Source organism: Polypterus senegalus, chromosome 17 (assembly GCF_016835505.1).
Source record: "Polypterus senegalus isolate Bchr_013 chromosome 17, ASM1683550v1, whole genome shotgun sequence".
NCBI classification, from domain to species: domain Eukaryota; kingdom Metazoa; phylum Chordata; class Cladistia; order Polypteriformes; family Polypteridae; genus Polypterus; species Polypterus senegalus.
Window position 1 is genome coordinate 59,725,784 of NC_053170.1, and position 23,792 is coordinate 59,749,575.

A 23,792-nucleotide genomic window follows, 5' to 3' on the forward strand; every position below is an offset into this window, starting at 1 on the left:
AACTGCTTGCACAAATTTCATTAAAGATTCATATTAGCATCTTTTTCTTTTCTTGCAGGCTGACCTGGTAGAATGGTTAAGTGCAATTGGTTTGTCACAGTATCACAAAACATTTTGTGAAAATGGGTATGATTCCATTAACATCATCCGTGACGTAACATGGGAAGACTTACAAGAAATAGGAATTGTCAAACTTGGTAGGTATGGCCAAGATTAGCAGCCTGATTTCCATGCAATAAATAATATGATTAGTCCGCATCTTGTTATGAATACGTTGTGTACATTTATTTTAATAAATGGTACTCCTTTCAGCAGGAGTAATTTCCAGTAAAACTGCTGGAAGTATTTTTCTGCTTGTGAAAATGAATGAAGCATTAAAGGTATTATTAATATAAGTGGATGAAATCAGAGAGAAAAACGTGTTTTAGTTACAGTTATAAATTTATTAAAGCTCACTTTTGCCCAGTGGCATTTGTTGTAAAGTATATCTTGTCTGAGCATATTTACAGATTTTGATTTTGAGATGAAATATAAAAAAATAAATAAAACATAACATTCAACATTGAAAATATCAAATTCACATAAAGCCATCAACCCTTATTTCTAAATTAGACAACTGTGCATTATAAGCCACCAGATATACTGTACATATGTAAATTTCTCTGTAAATTGTTCACAAGTAGAATGCACAAAAAATGGCTGTGCCCAGGTAGAGAACTGAATCCAGGATTACGTGGTATCTCCTGCAGCAGCATACAGCTTGGAAATAAGCCATTATCCTTTCAGTATAACAGCTGTATATTCCACTTCAGGATTACCAGAGGTTAGAGTCAATTGTGGTAATGAATTCAAAGTAAAAACCAACAGGGCATCAGCTTATGACAGAACACTCCACCTACCACCACAAACATTATACTATCTTTTAAATGAATAGCTACCAGCTAAGATTTCTTTAAATTTTCTGCTTTTTTCTTTCACATATATGTAAGTTTTAAACACAAGTGAAGGATAGATTCCAACTCCTAGAGAAATTGTATTGGACAAAATATATACAATAAATAGATAAAGGTGAATCAAACTACAGGTTTCTGGTAATCGTGCACTGTGATGAGACTGAGACGTACTGGAGTGCTGATGTCTTCATTGTGAGCGGAAGTGGTGCTGAGAATTTTGTGCTCTGACATGTGAGAGTTAATTAAAAGACAGATTTTGTAGCTAATAACTTTGTTGATTGCTGCTTAAGAGACATGTGGACATTTTTATGGATTTATTTTCCCTGTAGGAGAGCTTTTTTGTCTCCCACACAGGAGCAAAAGTAGGTGAGAATTTTTGGAAGTGTTTGACAAGTTACTTGATTTATTCCTGTCATTTGTATTCAAAAGTAGCATTGACCACACCATGCAGGTCAGGGAAAGTCAGCTGAAACCAACAATCCTGTAAGAAAATAACCACTAATGTAGTGTCAAATAGTTTTGTGGGAAGCAAATAGTGGGGAAAAAGTAAAGACATATAAAGAATATTTGGATAGAGCACCATATAGCACTTGTACATTAAATGTTCACGCTAGCAGAAAGTGAGGGCACATATGTTAATTATCTTAGTAAAAATGAAGATGTTTCCTGGATTGAACAGTTTTTAGTGAACAGGAAAATAAAGTAATTAACAGGGCAACAGCGTAAGGGTTCATTAATGGGAAGGAATACAAACAGTGTGAGTGGAGAGCTTCAGAATAAGAAAGTTATAAAAGGGGCACAAAGTTAGGAACACAGACAGAGAAAAGTAAACCTCAAAGAAAGACTAAGAGTAGGTATTCAAGGGGAAGATACAGGAATTTAAGGGGTCAAAAGGAGTACAATAACTGTAGTAGTTCTTTAATTTTTTAGTTTTAATTGTTATTTTAATCATTTAGGTTAAATCATTAAAATTTAATTTAAAAAAGGTTGAGTAGTTTTCATAATCCAAAGCCAAGTTTTAATATGTGTAATGTAAATCCTGTTGGATGTTGGACTTTTTGGAGGAGCCAGTCTTCCTTGAAGGCTACATCTGCAGAAGATGCCAGCTGATCCAGCACCTCAAGTTCAGTGTCACTGGGTAGAAGAGGAGTTAACTGGTCTGCATTGTAGTAGAGAATTGACAGATCTGGCCCAGATAAATGTCCTTTACCAAGAGAGAGTGCTCACCTGTGGTGGCATGGGAGGAGACTACAGACCACACAGGTAGAGATAGGCGGGTGATGTTCACAAGGCACATGAATAAGGGTACATACTGTCCAGGGGCATCAACCCCAGAACTGGAAGTTTTCAGGTCCTTGCAGAGCTGGACAGGGTCTCTGAAGTGGTAAGGTAGACATGAGGATCCCCAACGAGTCACCTCAAAAACCAGTCCCTAGAAAGAGAGACTTTGTATTGGTATTGGACTTTATCATTAGTGGAATTGAAGCACAGGTTTTATCCAGAGACAGAGAGCATAGTATGTTGCCTTCCAGGTGCACAGGTGGGAGACCTCCCTGGAAGGGTTGATCGGCTCTTCGTCACAGCAGGGATGTATCCAGTTATCATTGTCCGTGTAGGAACAAATGTCATACATAAGTGGAGGCTGTCAGTTCTGCAATCCATATTTAAAGAGTTTGGAGCCAGAATGAGGAGCAGAACTAAAAAGTTAGTATTTTCTGAAGTTCTACATGTGCCACACACCAGTCCAGGTAAGACTGAGGAGATTAGATGGGTTAATATGTGGCTGAAATCTTGGTGCAGGATAGAAGGATGTAGGTTTATGTGGCAGTGGGACTCATTTTGTGGTAGATGGGACATGTTATTTTTCCGTAATTGGCGCCCCTTCAGTTCAAATGTAACCAATATGTTGGGGAGGCTTATGAGTAGGTTATTTAAGTATTGTTTAAACTAGTGAATGGGTGTTTTGTACAGTCCAGGTTTAAAACTGTACATAATGGAATAAATGATAGTATGTATATTTACTTTTAAACTAATGTAAATTGTAACCTAATGTTTAAATGGAAAATAAAATAACACGTTAAAAATATCCAGCTGTAAGTCTTGGAAGTTTCTGGAAATAAAACAAGTGAGTTGGAGTTGTATGTAGCTGAGCATAATTATGATGTTATAGAAATAACAGAAACCTGGCTAAATAACAAAGATGGGGATGTGTATGACATAGAGGGGTACACATTTTTAGGAAGGACAGACGGAACAGAAAAGGGGGGAGTGTTGCTGTTTATGTTAAGTCTTCTTCGCTTAGATGATGAGCTTCATCTTAATAAAGACATCTGGATAGATCTGGAAAACATTAGTGTTCTATAGTAATTTAGGTAGTAGATTTCAATATGCATCTTTTAATAAAATAAAAAAAAACATGTTTACAGGATGATATTATAGTCATTGGGGTCTTTAACTACCCGGATATTAATTCTTTTAGGGCGGATGTCGTAATTTGTCAACGGGAGGGATTGAGGACGCCCGTCAACAAAAATCAACATCCGGGGTAGAGTGCGATAATCAGCTGTAAAGGCGACAAAACTCACCGTTATGTTAAAGGTATTCCCTCTTTGCTTGGAGGAATGTTAGACTCATTGACTCGGCATCCAGTCCCTGTATGTGTGTGAGTTATAAAACAAACAAAGGCAACATGGCATCAACATTTCTCAAGGGAGTGAAGTGAGTGCAGAAAACAAAATACTCAGCAGTCAATGTTTTACATATTATTCTGCAAAGTTTTATTCATTTCTCTGATAACCAGAAGCAAATCCCAAGGGGTGAGCCAGGGTATAACCACATGTATAAAATTCAGCCCATGCTTGACATTGTGGAACCAACATATAAACAATTTTATCAGCCTGGCCGTGATTTATCCGTGAATGACAATAAAATACAAGTGACACCTTTTTTTTGCCAGTATATGCCAGACAGGCCCACAAAGTATGGTATAAAGGATTTTGTACTGGCAGAAGCAAACACTGGTTTCTGCCTGAAAGTAATAACATACACAGGAAACTATTCCTTTCATAGAGAGAACTGTCCCTTGACAAGTCAGGTTGTGATGGAGCAGGGATATGAACATTTGAGTTATGTTGTGTATATGGACAATTTCTATGTATCACCTGAATTGTTAATGGAGCTACAGAGCATGGGAATTGAAGTGTGTGGCACAGTGAGTGTGAAAAGGAGACGCATGCCTTCACAGCTGAAGCCAGACAGGCTGAAAATGAAAAGAGGTGACAATCCTGTTTGCATGCGGGCAGAAAACTCGCAAAAAATGGTGGCAGTGGCATGGCACGGCACGATGTCAAACGGGTGACTTGTCTCTCTACAGTACGCACCAATAACACATGATAAAGTTATTCGTCAAAGTGGAAATGCAGAAGGTAGAAAGCTGAATAAGCCAGTTGCACTGGAGGAATATAATTGTAAAATGGCCAGAGTTGATCGACTGGATCATATGCTGGGGTCATACGCTTATAGCTATAAATTTACCAAGTGGTACCACACTGTGTACCATCGCATGCATGAGATTGCACTCACAAATGGATATACAATGTTTAAGCAGGCAAACAGTGACAGCACCGTGGCTCTGACAGATTTCCGCAAGAAGGTGGTCGACAATTTTCTGTTAGAGTATGTTGCAGTGTCTTTTGCAAAGATAGGAAGGCTATCACAAAGAGCAGTGTCAGACAGGCTGACTGAGCACCACTTTCCTGCACCATACGAGGACAAAAAGTACAAACCTGACTGTGTTGTGTGCAGCAGCAGACAAATGAAAAGAAGAGGCACCAGTGCAACACATTTTGTAAGCAGTGCAATGTGGTAATGCATGCAATTACCTGCTTTTAATGTTATCATACTTTGCAGGATTTTGCTGCGTAACATGTATGTGAAATCATATAATATACAGGCTCATACAACATGCAAGACAGTAACATTTGTCAAAAATATATATTTTTTACCATACCATATTTATTTGTTGAGCGCTTAAAAACACAGCATTACAACTGACCGAAGCGCTGTACAGTTACAACAAGCAGGACTAAAAGCAAAATATTAAAAACAAACATTAAGAGAGAATTAAAACAGAGATACTAAAAACAGGTCAGGGGACCAAATAAAATTGATAAAATGGCAAAAGGCAAGTGGAAAATGAAACAGGTTCAGAATTAAAAGCCAATGTGAAGAAGTGCGTTTTTAGGCGAGATTTGAATGTGGCGACTGAAGCAGCTTGCCTAACCACTAAGGGCAGGGAGTTCCAGAGCCTGGGTGCACAGACGGAGAAAGCCCTTTCACCACGAACTTTAAAACGTGCCTTGGCAACGGTTAGGAGCAGCTGATCTGCGGATCTAAGAACACGAGGGGGATTGTGACAATGGAGCAAGACACTCAAATAGGCGGGGGCTAGACCATTTAATGCCTTATAGGTTAGGAGGAGAATCTTAAAATCGATTCTGAATCTAACCGGCAGCCAGTGTAGGGTTTTTAAAATCGGTGAAATGTGTTGGATTCTGCTACTTCCAGTTAGAAGCCTTGCAGCCGCATTTTGAGCCAGTTGGAGTCTAGAAAGAGTGGCTTTACTGATACCAAAAAGGCAGGAATTAGAGTAGTCAAGCCGGGGTGTAATGAATGCATGGATTACTGATTCCAGGAGGTGGTTAGACAGAATAGGCTTGAGGTTGGCGATTCGCCTTAGATGGAAAAAGCAGGATTTTACTGTGCTGTTGACTTGAGCATCCATTTTCAGGAACGTATCCATTTTGATTCCAAGATTGGAGACAGACTAAGTTACTGGAATGGGAAGAGAAACGAGGCCAAGGGGTGGAGCCTGTTTGCAGTCGGGATTAAAAACAATGACCTCGGTTTTTGAATCGTTCAGGTGAAGGAAGTTTACAGCCAGCCAGTCCTTAATGTCAGATAGGCAGTCGAGGAGAGGTTTGGTGGAGTCAGTTGACTTGAGGGAGAAATAAATTTGGCAGTCGTCAGCATATAGGTGATATGAAATTGCATGTTTTCTAAAAATTGCACCTAAAGCTAGATATAGATTGAAAAAAGTAGTGGATTTTTTGTTGATTTGATGTGTTAAACCATTGCTTTGTGTTATTTTTCTTTTAAACAAAGTGAATTTTTAGAAAAATATTCAGCCCTGGGAGAAAAGAAACAAAAAAAAAATTCATCCCTAAAAGAGTTAACTGGGTTGATTTTGCAAATAGCAAATTTAGCAATTTTAGATTCATCATTGACTGTTTTTTAACACAGTACATTAACGCACTAACACAATTGGTAAATTGGTCAGATCCAAGCAAATAATGACCAGTAAGCTTAACATTCATCACAGGTAAAATAATGAAAGGATTTAAGGAAAAGATTTATCAACATATGACAAAAATAGGAGTTTTCCTGAACAGTCAGCATTTGTTCAGAAGAGTGAGAATGTGTTTTAATAACATGCTGGAATTCTATGGTGAAGCAACAGAAGGAGACAATCAAAGTGGTGCATATAATATTATTTTTATTGACTCTTAGAAACATTTGATAAGGTACTACATTAGAGGTTGGGCATCAAACTAAAAGAAGTGGGAGTTCAGGGTGTAATGTGTAGATGGATGCAAAATTTGCTCAGACACAGTAAGCAGATATGGTAAGAGGAACCTTATCAGAATTGGGTGATGTTTAGAGTGGTGATGCTAGGACCATTGCTATTTTAATACATATAAATGATTTAGATAGGAATATAAATAACAAGCTAATCAAGTTTGTGGATAATACCAAGCTAGGTGTATTGGCAGATAATTTAGAATCCATTGAATCTTTACAGAGAGACTTGGACAATATACAAAATTTTGGAAGATTAGTGGCAGATGAAATTTAATGTAGTAAATGTAAAGTATTATATGTAGAAAGTAAAAATGGGAGGTCTGCAAATTAAAAGTTCGCCTAATGAGAGGGATTTAGGAGTTGTAGTGGAATTGTCACTATCAACTTCTAGACATTGCTCAGAAGCCATTAAGAAGGCTAACAGAATGTTAGGTTATATAGCATGATGTGTGGTGTACAAGTCCAATATGGTTATGCTCAAGATTTATAATGCACTGGTGAGGCCTCATCGGGAATACTGTGTGCAGTTTTTGTTCCCAGGCTATAAAAAAGACATAGCAGCTCTTGCAAAATGCCAGAGAAGAGTGACAAGGCCGATTCCAGGGCTACAGAGGGATGAGCTATGAATAAAGATTTTAAGAGCTACACATTTTCCATTTAAGCTAAAGGAGGCTAAAGGAAACATCATTGAAGTGTTCAAAATTATGAAGTGAATTAGTGTATGGGATTGAAACTGTTATTTTAAAATTAGTTCAATAAGAGCATGGGGACATGAAAACTTGTTAAGGGTAAATTTCGCACAAACCATTCCATCTAAACTAGTGTGGTGCTGAGGTATCACCCGTTGCAGCCATGTGGTGGGTGTGGTAATGCACTGTATCAGCGTTTGCCCCTAACCTCCAGTCTACTCCATTAGGATGTTTTTCTTCACTCAGAGAACAAAGAGATACATGAAATAAGTTACCAAGGAGTGTGGTAAATAGTAGATCTTTAGGGACCTTAAAAACTTAACTTGATGTTAACTTGGAAGAATTAAATAGATAGGACTAGTGAGCTGAAAGGCCTATTCTCGTCTAGGTTGTTCTAATTGTTCTAATGTATTTTTCTCCAGTTTCTACTTGGAGTATAAATCACATTACACTTTACAAATTGCATTGATTTTGTTAATTGTGTTACTCTCTGATTTGGATAAAAGCATAGTCCTCCTTATATGTCATACACAGCAGATAAAAAAATGGCCACAGGAACAACATCCAATCTTAAAAATATTTGCTCCAATAACCTCCTTCAGATGTAAAAAATGGGTTAGGTTTAGCATGTAGTATCTGAGGTTACACAAACCTGCTTACATGTCAGGTCAGGACATTCCTCTAAGCAGAGTTGAAGTAAGAACTCTGAGTAAGCCAGTCCAAAATTTTTAAGCCATTAAGTTGTAGATTTACCAGTGTGATTAAGATGATTGCTGTGTTACATTATTTCTACTTTATCTACTGAAAGTGTCATTATATTTTCTTCTAAAATATTCTGGTTTAAAGTTTGTGGCAGACTTAATTATTGTAAGATGTCCAAAACCTATGGCTGAACAGCAAACCCAAATTATTATTCTTCTTGAAATCCTCAGGTTATTTTTTTACTTCACTGAGACCAGGGTTGGCAAATGTTTTTCCCAAGTACTAGGAATAAAACTCAACTCACCTTTCCATCACAACACCATTAGTGAGATGTGTATGCTTGCTTCTCTGCTGCTAAGTCGCCAACATTTAGGGTTATTTTGGACACCGCAATCTACAGACTAGCATGCAGATGATCATCAGAAAGGCTGGATCTCAACCTTGACTTTGTAGTTCTCATCCACTATTATATGAATTACATGTGAGTCTTCCCTTTCCCTGTAGTCTGGAATTTAAGTCATTGATGTGTTCGGTGAGAAACGCCAACTTCCAAAGCCATTCTGAATTAGACATCTCTTTGACAGGCTTTCCTTTTCTGTTATGAATGTGCTGATTTCAGAGTGTAACTCAAAAAATCTCCTCAGCACTCTGCCTCTGCTCAGCCACTTCACTTCAGTATGATACGTTTGTTCCTGTACTGTGCATTGGTTGCCTCCAAAAAACTTAGAAATTGTTGGTGATTTAGGGCATGTCAACAAATTAAATTTACAGTAGATGTGATACCTGTCATTATGTCTTCAAACCAAGAGCTTTTCCTCAGAGCACTTGCTGATTGATAATGCGTTGTATAACAACTGGTTTCAGGATACCCATTGGCATTATTTTTTCTCCTCATTATGCCAATTGTATTTCCTGGTGTGTTCTTTCCACAATCGGTTGTAACACATTTTAAGTTCTCCTATTTGAAATTAAACTGCTCAAGTGTTTTAAACACACATAGGAATGTTTATTCTCCAATTACATTTCCTTTCAAACTATGAAGGGTGACTAGCTACTCAGTGATACAAAACGATTCATCTATACCCCGTAAAAATACCAGCAATTGTGCAGTAGCAACTACATCAGTACTGACGTCAAGGGGAATAGAATAATTAACGAATATTTGTACTTTGCTTTTGAGCTGCTGCAAGAGATTGTGTAGCATTTCTTCTACCTGTCTGGTAACTGTTTTGCTGAAAAACTCACCAACTGGAACAAGTTCCATTTCTCTGCACACATCTCCACAAACTATTGCATACTCAGCTTAATAAGTTCACCTTCAGTGAATGGTTTACGTGACGCAGCAAAAAGTTGCGATACTTGGTGGCCTTCTCTGACCGCCACCATTTGTTCTTCATGTCATCTTCTAAATAGGGTTTGCTGTTCTGAAAATGATTTTTTTAGTTGTTCAATTTTTTCCCTCCACCCAGCTTTGGCTCATCTCATAATGCCTTTTGATGTTGTATTGTTTAACTACTGCAGTAGTTTCTTGGCAAATCAGACAAATTACTTTTTCTGTCCTTGGAACACAAAAGTATTCTTCTGACCATTTGTCTTGAAATTTCTGACCCAGCCTATTAATCTTTTTTTCTATTACATGATAAAAATCTAGCTGTGTGCACTAGGTCTATAGTATCAATACAGATAAGCTATATTCGCTACATGAACAGTTCACCGTAAGGAGCCTTTTATGCGTAACTCATATATTACAGTGATAATGACCTCAAATAAATGCAGCAATGAAGGGAAAGAAATTGCAGTAGGTGACGTTGTGCTATTTAGGAGAAAGACGAGGAAGAAATTACATGAACGTGAGCCAATAAAAAAAATATATATATTTTTGGGCCACAGTTGGCCAGCCATAGTTTGCTGACCACTGCACTAGACAATTTAGCAGTCCTGTTAGTATTGGTTTCTTTTTTTAAAGAAAAACAATAGTACTTTGTTTTCTGTATTGATTATAGACAACTGAATAAAATAACTATTAAAAATAGTTATTCCCTCATTTCATCTCTTTTCAATCAAATCATAGCTTCAATGGTTTTTAGAAAGCTCGACTTCAGATGTGCCTATAATTTAACATGAATCAAGGAAGAGTATGAACACAGCATTCCTTACTACCAATGGACACTCTGAATATACGGTAATACCATGATGATTATTAGCAAATGCACCAGCAATTTTTCAATTTTTTGTAAATAGTATGGATGACTTGGGAATCTTTATATTGTTATATATAGATGACATCTTTAATTTTTTTAAGAAAGATGTTCAAGAGGTATTGCAAAGATTAAGTAATAGCAACTTTTATGCTAAATTGGAGCCATGAATTTTATTAATCATAAGTTACATTTTTGCAGTTTACTTGTTTGTGTGAAATTTACCCTTACCAAGTTTCCAACCATGTCCCCGTGTTCTTGATTAACTCATTTTGAGTTCATCACTATGTTGTGATGTGTGGTAAGTTGTCGAGGAGAACCTGTCAAAGGTATAAACCTCTACTCAAACATTTTCTGACCATAAATGTAAGCTTCCCTCAGAGTCCAGTATTGGGCAGAAGGTGTGTCTCGTAATAAAAGATAAACATGATGGCTCCATCCCTCAAACTTGCTTCATCTTTTACAGATTTATACACTGTAACTAAGAAACTCAGTCCAGTTACTAATAATTAGATTAGATAGGTAAACTTTATTAATTCCATTGGGACAATTCAAATGCATACAGCAGCAGAAACATAAAGAACAAGACTACAAACTCACAGGACACAATACAATCAATCAATCAATACATAAAAATAAACTTAATGACCACATCAAATGGAAGCATTGAATTGCCTGATAGCAGTGGGTAGACCACTAGAGGCACTATTTAGCATACCGTGGTGGAATGAGCCTGTAGCTAAAAGTTCTCCTAGAGAGCACCACCTGGAGGGGATGGAGGGTCTTTTTCATAATGGCATCCAATTTTACCATCATCCTATTTTCCACAAATGTTTCCAGTGTGTCCAGGTTTTGCACTGTGATATGGCAGGCTTTTTCAGGCATTGTACTTCTTTTGAGCTCAAGTTGCACCACACTGGCTACTGTGGACTGGTTGAATATTTCCAGTAACTTGCTGCAAACATGAAAAGATCTGAGTCTTATTTGCAAGGTCTGTTTGTTCTAGTTCTTCTTCTTCAGTACCACTGTGTTGTCAGACCAGTCCAGTTTGTTGTTTATGTGAACCCCCCAGGTACTTATTTATAATACCACATCTTTCTTTGAAAACTAACAGCATCAGATCGTGAGGGAGCGTGTATGTGACTGACAGAATAAAACAGATAAAAAAGCGAACTATTAAAAGCACTATAAAGTTACACTGGTTGTTATATATTCAAATCAAATGTATATTTTTATTATAAAATAGAAATACAAACATCACACTACTAAAAATAGTAATAGGAGGTCCTGAAAATCGAATCCACAACTCCTTTATTAGTAGACAGCGGTTCTTACCACTGCACCAACCAAGCAGACATACAGTATATACCTTTCACCCTAAGCCAGCTTCTTTTTCTCAGTTATATTCTTGAGTAAAAGCGTACTTGTTTTGTTATACTTGTAGTTTTTGTAAAAGTGTTTATTTGATATTTGGACTTCACACATTATACACTTCATGTCTACATTTTGTCAATTATTACTAAAAAATGGAAAACGTTTCTGTTTTAGCTATGTGTTCATCAATTCCTGCCTCGCCTTTCCTGTTATCAACAACAACAACAACATTTATTTATATAGCACATTTTCATACAAACAGTAGCTCAAAGTGCTTTTCAAGTTCCTACATTTACATAGATCGTTGTAGACACAGAATACACATGAAATGTATGTATTCCAAGTAATGATATATTATTTACCTTCTACAATTCCAGGCACCTCACACCCAGATAAACACACTTGAGGTCTGAGAATCTTCTGTGCAACTTGAGCTGTGTCACTGAGGGGATGGGATAGCAGGCTGCTTGTTGCTTGTGCTGATAGAAACATTTGCAACACAAAAGATACTAATGGGGAGATGCGAAGGAATTTAAGGTGGTCTTGGATTACAAGTTTTTTTGTAGGCTTTAGGGGATTCTAGTCTTAAGAGTACTAAAGAGAGACAGGAATCTTTTCCCTCAGTATAAAAGCTTATTCTGAAATGTTATTGGTTAAATCCTGCCAGGTTTTAGACAAGTTTTGCACATATCCTTTAAGTGAGAACTAGATTTTTTCCAATTTCAAATAGTATATAACATCAGTTACCCACTAACTTAAAAGAGGTAGGTTAAGATTCTTCCAGTCGAGCAAGGCAAGTCTACATGCTAGTAGTGAAGTAAAGGCAATTACAGTTTGTTTGTCCTTTATGCTCATTTGGGAGTACACCAAACACAGCTGTTAATGGATAAGGAGGGATTGTGACACTGAGGTTGTCTGATAGGCATTTAAAAATTTTCGTCCAGAATAATATTAATTTGGTACACGCCCAAACATTGTGGCCCAGTGAATCTGGGGCTCAATTGTAATGTTCGCAGGTGGATCTTCCCCTGGAAATATTTTGGACAATTTCAGAGGAGATAGATGTGCTCGATAAAAGATTTAAGTTAAATAATTGAATGTTTTGCACATATAGAGCTATAGAGGTCTGTGGAATGGTGAGGATGCAAGGAGTAGATTTGGCAAAGGTGGATGACTTTAAATAATTGGGATCAACAGTACAGTGTAATGGAGATTGTGGAAGATAGATACTTTATTAATCATAAGGGGAAATTCACATATTCTAGCAGAAGCATACTGATAAAAAACAATATTAAAGACTGATAAAAAAACAATATTAAATTAAAGACTGATAAAAATGCAAGTAAAACAGACAATAACTTTGTATAATGTTAACGTTTATCCCCCAGCCCCACCCCCACTAGGTGGAATTAGAGAGTCGCATAGTGTTGGGGGGACAATCTCCTCAGTCTGTCAGTGGAGCAGGACAGTGAAGAGAGGTGAAAAAGAGAGTGCAGACAGGGTGGAATGGGTGTAGAGGAGTTTCAGGAGTGATTTGTGACAGACAGATATCAGCAAGAGTGAAAGGTAAGGTCTACAGGATGGTAGTGAGACCGGCTATATTATATGGGTTGGAGATGGTTGCACTGACCAGAAAACAGGAGACAGAGCTGGAGGTATCAGAGTTAAAGATGCTAAGATTTGCATTGGGTGTGATAAGGATGGACAGGATTAGAAAAAAGTACATTAGAGGGTCAGCTCAAGTTGGACAAGGAGGCAAAGTCAGAAAGGCGAGATTGCGCTGGTTTGGACATGTGCAGAGGAGAGATGCTGAGTACATTGGGAGAAGGATGCTAAGTTTAGAGCTGCCAGGCAAGAGAAGAAAAAGGTCTAAGAGACGGTTTATGGATGTAGTGAGAGAGGACATGCAGGTGATTGGTGTGACAGAGCAAGATGCAGAGGACAGAAAGATATGGAAGAAGATGATCCGCTGTGTCGACCCCTAACGGGAGCAGCTGAAAGAAGAAGAAGTGAGTGCAGCCTCAGGTCATTGTAACAAGTTAACAACCAAAATAGATTTACAGACTTAACAAATTACTAGTTACACCAAACATACACATATAGATACACATTAATTTGAACACACTAATGTAATTGAATTATGGCAATATGTCCATAAACAAGTGTAATATGGAACTATAACAATTTTGCAAAATGTCTTGTAAGTAATATACAGAGATTCTTAATGCATTTCATGTTTCTTTATTCCCAGGGTATCAAAAGAAAATTATGCTTGCTGTAAAGAAGTTGAATGATATCCAAAAAATTATGAACCAGAGAGAACTGGAGAATAAAGCTTTGATGCACAAAATTCCAGGCGAGCTGGCAACTGTGACCATTGAAACAGAGAATGGAGGAGAGTGTTATTCTTCCCAAACTGCTAAAATGACAACATTTCAAGACATTGAACTTAGTCCAGAACTTCAGAGCACCATCTCTAGTAAATATAACAACCATCAGGATGGTTTAACAGTCAAGAGTCTGCTTTCTTTCTCCAGCAGCCAAGAAAGCATTGGAGGGCGTTCAAGAGGTTCAGGACACTCACAGGAGATCATAGTGGCACAAGCATCCCTACCTAAAGAACCCAGAAAAAGTTTAGATCATGCTGAGTGTTACATTGAGCATCCTAGGCCAGGAAACAGTGATGAAGATTACAGAAGGGGCGGGTATGTTGGTGTTGATGTTGATGGAATTAATGGAGGATTTGTAGACTGCCTTATGGATGAAAGAAACATTCCTGAAGGACAAGACCAATTCCAGTGTTGTGCACAAACTAAAACAATTAATTCAGACTTCCACTCATATCAAAATGACTCCAATGCTACCATAGAAGTAATTAAACTAATTTGTAAACCCCAACATATTCCAGACATTGCTAAACCTCAGACCCCCATATACCCAGAAAATTCAACCGCTACTAATAGTATCACTTTGTCAACAGTGCCAGTAGGCACATACAAGCCAGTTTTACAACAGATCGTCACAACCATGCCAGAGAAATATTCTACACAAAAAGAATCTAGGCATCTCTGTTCAGAATTGGAGATCACAAAGAAAGACCAAGATATTTTTGTCAAGAATGTACCAAGTGCTGTATCACTTCTTTCTAGCCAAGTGCCCAGTAAAAATGGAGAATTCAGGACAAAAAAGCGCTCCCAAAGTCTTACTCGATGTGCCATGTCTGATGAGGACCCAGAAGAAGATGGAAGATCACTGGAATCTTATGGTAGTCTTACCAGGCGCCCAGTTCGCAGGCAGCTGACAAGTACGCAGTGTGCAACTGAACATAATGTGACTCGCAGCCAATCTTTTGCTGTTCGAGCCCGCAAAAAGGGTCCGCCCCCTCCACCTCCTAAGAGACTCAGCTCAGTAACTAGTTTGCAATCCTCTAATTTCAAAATTAATTTAGATGCAGGTATAAATGAACTTTTGGAGCCTCAAGGAGTTTTCTCGAACATTACAGATCCAAATAGTGTTCGAGGCATAGCCACAATGTCGGAAGTGTCATGTGAAAGCCCAGCTAAGCTACAGACTCATAATGAAGTGTTCCCTTTAGAAAAACAAAAAGAAACATTCACTAAAATAGTTAATGAAGACTGCTCAACAATAGAAAATCTTGCACCTGTAGAAAAATCTGTTGGATACCATATTCTGAAAGATTGGTCCGAAAGACTTGAACAGATGGTATTCAGTGAGCCTAAAACTTGTGTATCTAACAGTATGGATCTAGGGAGAGATGAGGTTACACTAGTTACTGATGATGAATGTAAGACTAATACTAAAGGGTGCCTTGAAAGCTCGTCATCCTCTCAAAGCAGCTCCAGTGAATGCATTCCCTTTGCTGAAGAAGGAAATCTAACTATCAAACAAAGACCCAGGATACATAATCTTCTCACTGAGTCTTCCAGAGAAGTTGTCTCTAACATTTCCCTGTCAGAAGAAGGGATAAATGCAAAACATCTAGAAATACCACAGTTTAATCTTACTGAATCCGATACTGTTAAACGTAGACCCAAGCCAAGAGACGACAAGCAACAAAATACAAAAGGTACTTGTGGCATATCCTAATATAAGAATATGAAACAAAATACAAATGTTTGGATTGTTAAGTCTTTCAAACTTAAATTATTTTAGTTTAATTTTAAAATGTTGTAGCATATCCCTTACCCATTGTGTAGTAGAGGATAGTACATGATACTTTGAAATAAACAGTGTTGTGTGGTAAGCCAACAATGTTAAGGTGATTGTTCAGGAAGCCTGCTAACCCAAAATAAATTCACAGAAAACATGTGCATATGCTTACTGAGAACCTGAAAATATACAGTGGGGTACAACACACACAATTGTGAGGACGCTTACAAGTCCTAGAAACTATTGAAATCGTCAAAAAGAAAATTGTAATGTAGAGATGTCAGGTAATCGAAAGGAACTACTCTGGGTATCTGTCTCCTAGGAGGTTCTGTTTTGCCGACGTGCTCAACTCGCTTGTTAATTAGCAGCGGGAGCTATAGTAAAAGGGATACTGTTTTGCTGATGTGCTCGCCTCGCTTGTGTATTAGCGGCTAAGCGAGAGTCTCTTCGGAGGTTTTGTTTTGCCAACATGCTGGCCTCGCTTGTATATTAGCGGCAAAACGAGTTTCTGTTTTCTCGGAGGTGGAGCCCTTTCGCTTATGGGCCAGATAGATAGACAGACAGACAGACACACACACACTTCCAAGTGTAGACGTTTATATATAAGATGCTTGTCTGACTTGAAACATACAAGAAACTATATTGAAAATGAGTATATCATTATTATTATTTTCTGAACAGGAACATGGACAAGTTATATGTTTGCTCTTGAGTGTCTTGGTTGTTCGCTGTCACAACAGTTGGCAGCAGTAGGTCAGAGCAGCTTATGCCTTTTATCATTCAAATATTATGTACAATATCTCCATTTAAGCCTCTTTTTTCACTTTCATCATAAAGTCTGTCAATCTCTAGACTTCTAGACTAGCAGTTTCCCAGTCTTTTTCTGATTTAGGTCTGTATGTTTAGATTTCCAAAAGGCCTTGTTTTGAAGCTCATTTGTTGTTCCATATTCACAATTGTATATGTAAATGCTAACTAAATATTTGTGTGAAATTTAGGAAACAAATTGTGTTTGTTTGCATAATCAATTACAGAATATCTGTAACATAATAGTTTTAATTTTATTTCATGAACACTAGAGATCTACAGGGAGGATGAGAGTCTTTTTGTATTTTGAAGGCATCTTGTAACAAATTATTAGATAATTATTTAAATAATAAAATAATGCTTTTGCAGCAGGTTTACTACTCTTAGACTTGTTTGAATTATAGAAGCATTTCTTCTTTATACAAGTCTTTCCTTGCATGTGGATTATATGACCGTGCTGGAAGCTAAATACTAAATATTTCACTGAATTCTTAGACAGCACTTGGTTCAATTGGACCCTGACTATTTCCAGAATATCCTTTGAATATTCCAAGCCAGTCCAGCAGATTCTCCATCTGTCTGAGTCAGCCTAACACAAAGTTTTGATTGATTGACCATTTCTTTTTCACCAAATTACATATGGCCTTTTATCAGAATACAAAAATACAAGATTTAATTGTAGATTTTTGGCCCATTGTACCCTGATACCAAGTGAATTTATAAGCAAACTACTGTTGTAACATGTTGCTTGTTTAATATAATGACTAGAAAAGGAATCCAGTAACAATTCACCACACAGTTTCAAATCAGGCTGGTCTTTCTTCCAATTTGCATCTCTCCAACTATTGCTGTTATTGCTTAATGTAAGCATTCATTTCTCCCAGAACAATTACGGATTCAGGGGTAGTTCCTCTTTGATCACCAAATTTCTAAACAGGTTAAATATACAAGCTCCTATGATGGATGAGATCCATGGGAAATGCTGAAAACAGTGAGCATTGTGGGGGTGTCTAACACTATTTTATAGTTAACACTAAATAAACAATTTTAAACAAGTGGATATTGTAGTAATGGAGGACATTAACAAATGTTACATGGAAAAGCCTTACAGAGTGTAACACTGGAATTCATAGAGGTCATTTGTATTTTTTAACAAAGTATATTAAAACGTCAGTGATACCTGTGTAGATTTATTAAATATTAGTGGTATAGATAATCGAGCCACTAAAATTAGTTTTACAGTTTTTGCTTTAATTCTGCATTTAAATTTTATTCATTTATTAATTTTTGTGTTTAGTCATTTTTTAGTGAGTAGATATTTTTTCTTTGCCTGGAGAAATTGAGATTCCAATTTTGTATTCATTTTGCAGTTTGTTTTTTTTCCATATTGTTTATTTTTGTTGTCACATGATTGTGATTGTTGCAGATATTGAAGTCATTTACTTTTTTGATATAAATATTGTGGCACGTTCATTATCAATGTGTGCTGACTGCACAAGATGTAAGAAGCTTTCAATTGAAGATTGAATCAGGAGATGTCAAAATAAACAGCAAGCAAGGTATCAAAAGCAAAAAAAAATAATCAGGCAAACTAGATCAGGATGTGAAACTATGATCGTAACCATGATACAGTGCAGGAGATCAAAAATCAAAATATTGAAAAAGAAACATGTAACAAGAGCCAAGTTATTAAATATTAACCCTAGTCAAAAACCAGATCAATGGTTTTGACACCAGGGATTGGGTTAAAAAAATAAATGCAAGCAAGGGTCTTTTGGTGAATTTAATCGTGTGCAAATGGGAAGTGTTTTAAACTGCTCTTTTTAGCAATGACACAATGATGTAATTAATAAATAATAATTACATTTATATAGCGCCTTTGTAACTACTCAAAGTGCTTTACATAGAAAGTAGGGAGCCACTTTGATCACCACCGTTGTGTAGCATCTGCCTGGATGATGTTACAGCAGTCATTTTTGTTCCATTACACTCGCCTAACATTACAGGGCCAGAATGGGCAAGCCAAAGATTGTCAGTTTAGCCAGGACCTTGGGGTACACCCTGCACTTTTTAAAAGTTGTCCAGAGAGAGGTTCAGGGAGTCGGTATTTCAGTTTTATATCTCATCCAATGTACACACTATTTGTTTCATCACAGGGATCCCATCACTGCAATGCTGAATTAGGATCCATAAAGATCATGGGGTAAGCACCCCCTGCTGCTCTAACCAACACCTTCCTGCAGCAACCCAGACTATACCTGATTGGACTCCTACGCAAGTACTGGCGCTGGGCTTAGCTTAGCTTCAGATGGAATACCTGTTTTGAAGTTCAGATAGTATACCTGCTGGCCACATTACACACTTCCTCTTGACACTGGATAGAAACACCATGGCAACCAATCAAGAAAAATGCTAAACATGGTGGCACCTAGATAAAAAACATAATGTTGTCACAGGAGAGATGTTAACCTTAAATATTGTGTAAAGCGCCCCAGGCACAAAAACGATTGTGATTACAAAGTTCCTTGACCTTCAAAATCCCATTAAGCTTGCCAGGATTATTGTGATAAAGGTTCTCCAACAGAACATGGGCATATACATTGCCCTCCACTATTATTGGCACCCCTTGTAAAAATTAGTGAGAAGGGTTAGAAAAAAAAAACACTGCTGAAGAACTGTCATCTTACACTGAAAAAATGAGAAACATCTGACTTTTAATTGAAACAAGTTCATTCAAAGGAAAACAAAAACCCTCATCAAGAAATAGATATTTTAACAAAAACCCATGATTCCTGTTAACCGTATAATTGCTAAAGAACATAATACCACCAGTTATTCAAGCGAGATACTGACAGTGGAGAACTTTTTTAGCATGCTAGGAGTGAAATATGAAGAGTGTAATCATAGTCATAGGGGATAGTGAACTACAGAGGACGGTATTTGTAGAGTTTTAACCTAAATTTTCATGTGAGCCTATTTGAGAAATGCTTCTATTCTGAGTTAAATCAGTCTTTAGAAGAGAATTTAAAGATCTGAGTTGCAGCCCTGTTGCCAAGTTGATAATTTTATTTTATCTTAAAGTACTCCAGTCTTATTATTATTATTATTATCATTGTTACAGTTATTTTTGGATAATTATCTATGTTGTAGCCTATATTTTTTGATATTATAATGTTGGGATATTAGAATTTTCTTTTCTTATCAAACCATCTCCTTTATCTCCACACTAGCACACAAATTGTTTTTATTTTATTGTATTATATGTTGTAATGTAACCAACTTTTATAGAAATGGATATATTTGCTTTTGATTCTAATAGCAAATTCTGAGATTCTTAGATGTTTAACCTTTTATGTTGAGTGCCGTTTCAGCAAATAAGATGTTGTGTGCCGAGATATTTTTTTGTGCGCCAGAAACCCAAGTTAGTTTTCATAGAGATTTGTTGGACGAAATCTTATTGGTCATAATATGAACAAAATGAACACCACTGGTGTAGGCTTATGGGAGACAGCAGGGCCAAAAAATCTGTTTAAATATGAAATAGATACTTTTTTCAATGTAACTGAATGAAGGTCAAATATGTGGTTAGAATTTTAAAGTCATTAACTTTTTGGCTAGTATTTTTATTTTTTTTAATAGTAGTTGACTAATTCTATATTTTTGATCAATAACTTCAGCCATGTCAGTGACAGAACATAATCCTATTTTTATCATTAGATTAATAATTCCATTAGCAAAACTGGTGTATTGTAATATTCTGTGTTGTCCAGTTAATGAAGTTAAAGAATTTTTGATCAAGCCACCAGATATGGAGGTGATTAGAAGCTCCAGTCAGGTTCAGGAACACTAATGTACACCTGGTGTGTAGACTGCAAAGCTGGCAAATCAGATTGCTTAAATACACTGATCTACTGTATAAGCTTAATTGTGCATGAAAGGCATAAAAAAAAGCAGAAACAATTTAATTCGGCAGTGAAGTCATACTTTTGTGCATGCATTTAAATTGCTGAATTTTGGTTTGCATTATAAATATCTTTCAAAACTTGTGATAATGTAATTGCATTTACATGGAGACAGACAGTAAAAATAGAATAATTGATATCTTCTGGTTTAACAAGTTTCTATTTTTGCTATGTATGACAACTTTCTAACACAATTTATTCATATTACTGACACTATGCTTGGTAACTATTAAAAATACAGGTTGCTGTGTTTTTAATGATCTAATATTTGATATTTCCAAGCAGTTCGTGCCATTGCCAAAATGTAAACAACATTATAATGAAATTCAATAATTGTCATAACAGTGAAGTCCTTATTTATGTGATGATTAATTTTCCAATGAAACCCCTAGCGAATTTGTTTAAGGAGAAATTTGTATGTTAAGGGCTACCATATTACACCTTGTATTTATACTGAGGCACAGTTCAGTAAAAGCAATAATACACTAAATATCCTGTGTTTTTGGAGTAATGTCTTAAGCAAAATCAAGACTACTTCACTTTCTGCCTGCTTGCTAAAACTGATTAGTACAAATTGTTTAAAATTGGGGCAGCAGTGGTAGTGCTGCTGCCTTGCGACAAGAAGAACAGGGTTCACCTCCCAGGTGCCCCATGCATGGAGTTTCTTCATGTTTTCACCATGTTAGTGTGGGTTTCCTGCTGGTGCTTTAGTTTCGTCCCACAGTCCAAACTGCAAGTTATGTAAATTGTAGTTACTAATTTGGCCAATGTGTTTCTGTGAGTGTTTGTGTTCATCCTGCAATGGACAGGTGCCCTGTCCTGGCATTGCACCTGCCTTGCGCCCTTTGTTTGATGAAATAGGCAAAGTGTTGAAAAAGTGGTTTGGGAAATGGATGGATGTTTAAAACTGTGAAAGTCAAAAATATAGAAGAAATCATACACCAGGACAAGCCTCAATATATTGTATAACATGTATCTGTTTTCATTTTTTAACTTTAATCATGCACAGTATAATAGTATCTCAATTAACAATAATTCATTCTCTTTTTTATTTGTTTGTTTGTGTTTGATATCTGTTTAGTTGTACTTTACCATCATGTTTAACTGAATCTTTTCTTTTTTTTCTCTGCAGAAGAAAATCCCTTAATCTCATTTATAGACGTAGACTTCAGCAGAACTGCAAATGTGAGACAGATAAATGAAAACTTGAATCCTTTAGAGCAGACCTCTGGTTCTGTCCACGTTCAGCAAAGATTGGAACAGACTGCAACATCTCTTGAAGCAGCTCTTCAGGCTGTTGAAAGAAAGCTTAATTTTCAGAGTACAACATACAGGTTTGAAAATGTATTCTGTCTTCAGAATCTGTTTACTGTATAACTTATATGTATGTGGCATAATTAATTTTCTGTTTTGTATTATAGTGGATCCGACACAATAAAATCCACAAGAAACATCCTTGATGACATAGGTAATATGTTTGATGATCTTGCAGACCAGCTGGATGCCATGTTGGAATGACCAGAACTACGAACTGGGAAGCCACAGTTGAATTGTTTTATTCAAAAGGAGCAGACATTTGAAAATCTAAGGTTTCAAACAAACAGATATGATTTTCATTTGAAAAAATTGGACATTAAAAAAATCTCAGTGATCATCCACCTAGTTTTAGCAGTTGTACATTTAAAAAAATCAGAAAATTTCAAAGTAAAAAAAAGCCTACACTATTGGTCTTTTGTGAATAACATATTATTTTGCACCTTACTAGTATTTAGAAAGTTCAATGTATTGTACATTGCTTAAGTCATTTTATTATTTCACATCTTATTGTTTACCATAATCTGAGTTTTATGATGTGACATATATTTCATTTAAGACACTGGGAAGAACTGGGGCACACTTTCTATTGTCCAAAAATAAGGAATATGGCTTACATGGTTGAGATTTGTTCTGAAAATCTGAAGATTATAACTTCTAATTTATTCCTTAGCCATTATTTCATAAAATTCAAATACATTGTTTTGTGTCTGTGTTGATAAATTTAATGGACTGCTGTTACCATTGACTTCAACAGTATTCATTCTTATAGGTGTGGGTGAGCACCTACTAATGCCCCAGTTGTCTAGCCACTAAGCCTCTCCAATCATTTAAATTCTGAAAGAGCAAGTACTGACCTAGATACATGCCAGTACAGCCCCACTTAGTGGCTGTGGGTGAATGTGGATGTGTGTGCTTAGGTCAGCCCTATGATAGACTTACACACCACCCAGGATGATTTTTGCCTTGTGGCTTGTAATGTTGGAATTTACTGCCGCCCAGTGAGACCATGAATTTGCAGTACCAGCATATGAAACTCCACACCCAGATAAGTTGTGTTGAACATGATTTTCAGTTAAATTCAAACAATTTTATACAGCAATGAATTGTGGAAGTTCTTTTCAGCAGCCTTTATTTCATCTACTGTTAAATTTTTGTTTTTGTCACTTTTTCACTGTGCATAATGACATTTGTATTTGAAATATAAAGAAAAAATATATAATCAATTTAATTTAAAAAAAAAAAAACAGGTTTGCATACTTAAGTGTATGTTTTATGCAACTGACTGAACAAAAATATTTCTCAAAGAAAAGCACCTTATGAATAGAATGAGTTTTTTTTACTGTATGTCAAATTATTTGACAAAATTTAAAAGGAAAAACTCTGTTGGAATTTATTTTTTAACAGCATTACTGTACAAAATAAAGCAAACCTTGCACAAATCGTATGTTAATTGAATTGTTGTTAAATATGTTTCCATTGTAAGTTTTTAATCATAGATAATTATTAAACAAAAATATATATCTGGATTATTCAACACTTTATAGATAATAACACTTGTACACTGTTTTTTGAGCACCCTTTGTAAAAATTAGTAAGAAGACTTAGAAAAAAATCACTAATTGTTGAAGAACCATAATCTTAAACGGGAAAAAATGAGAAACATCTGACTTTTAATTGAAACAAGTTCATTCAAAGTAAAGCAAAGCCCTCAACAAGAAATAAGTATTTTTAACAAAAACAATTGTTGGCACCTCTGCATTTAATACTTTGTACAAACCTCCCTTTGCCAATATAACATTATGTAGTCTTCTCTTGTAACTTTTTATAAGATTGGAGAATACAGAGCATAGCATCTGAGACCATTCTTCTTTACATAATCTCTCCCAATCATCCAGGGTCCTAGGCCCTCTCTTGTTCAGCTCACTCCACGGGGTTTCAAGAGGGTTCAGGTCAGGGGACTGAGATGACCATGTCAGAACT

General features: G+C 36.4%; 1 protein-coding gene across 1 annotated transcript in view; it reads left to right on the plus strand.

The window, feature by feature from the left end:
* LOC120517964 (caskin-2-like) overlaps window positions 1-22,998 on the plus strand; it is a 268,762-nt gene extending 245,764 nt beyond the window's left edge. Inside the window, exons 18-21 of the mRNA XM_039740508.1 lie at window positions 59-197; window positions 13,808-15,643; window positions 21,628-21,829; window positions 21,917-22,998. Of these exons, the coding sequence (XP_039596442.1) occupies window positions 59-197; window positions 13,808-15,643; window positions 21,628-21,829; window positions 21,917-22,013 (2,274 nt within the window). The 3' untranslated portion in view covers window positions 22,014-22,998. The remainder of the gene's footprint in view (window positions 1-58; window positions 198-13,807; window positions 15,644-21,627; window positions 21,830-21,916) is intronic.
* The last annotated feature ends 794 nt before the right edge of the window (window positions 22,999-23,792 follow it).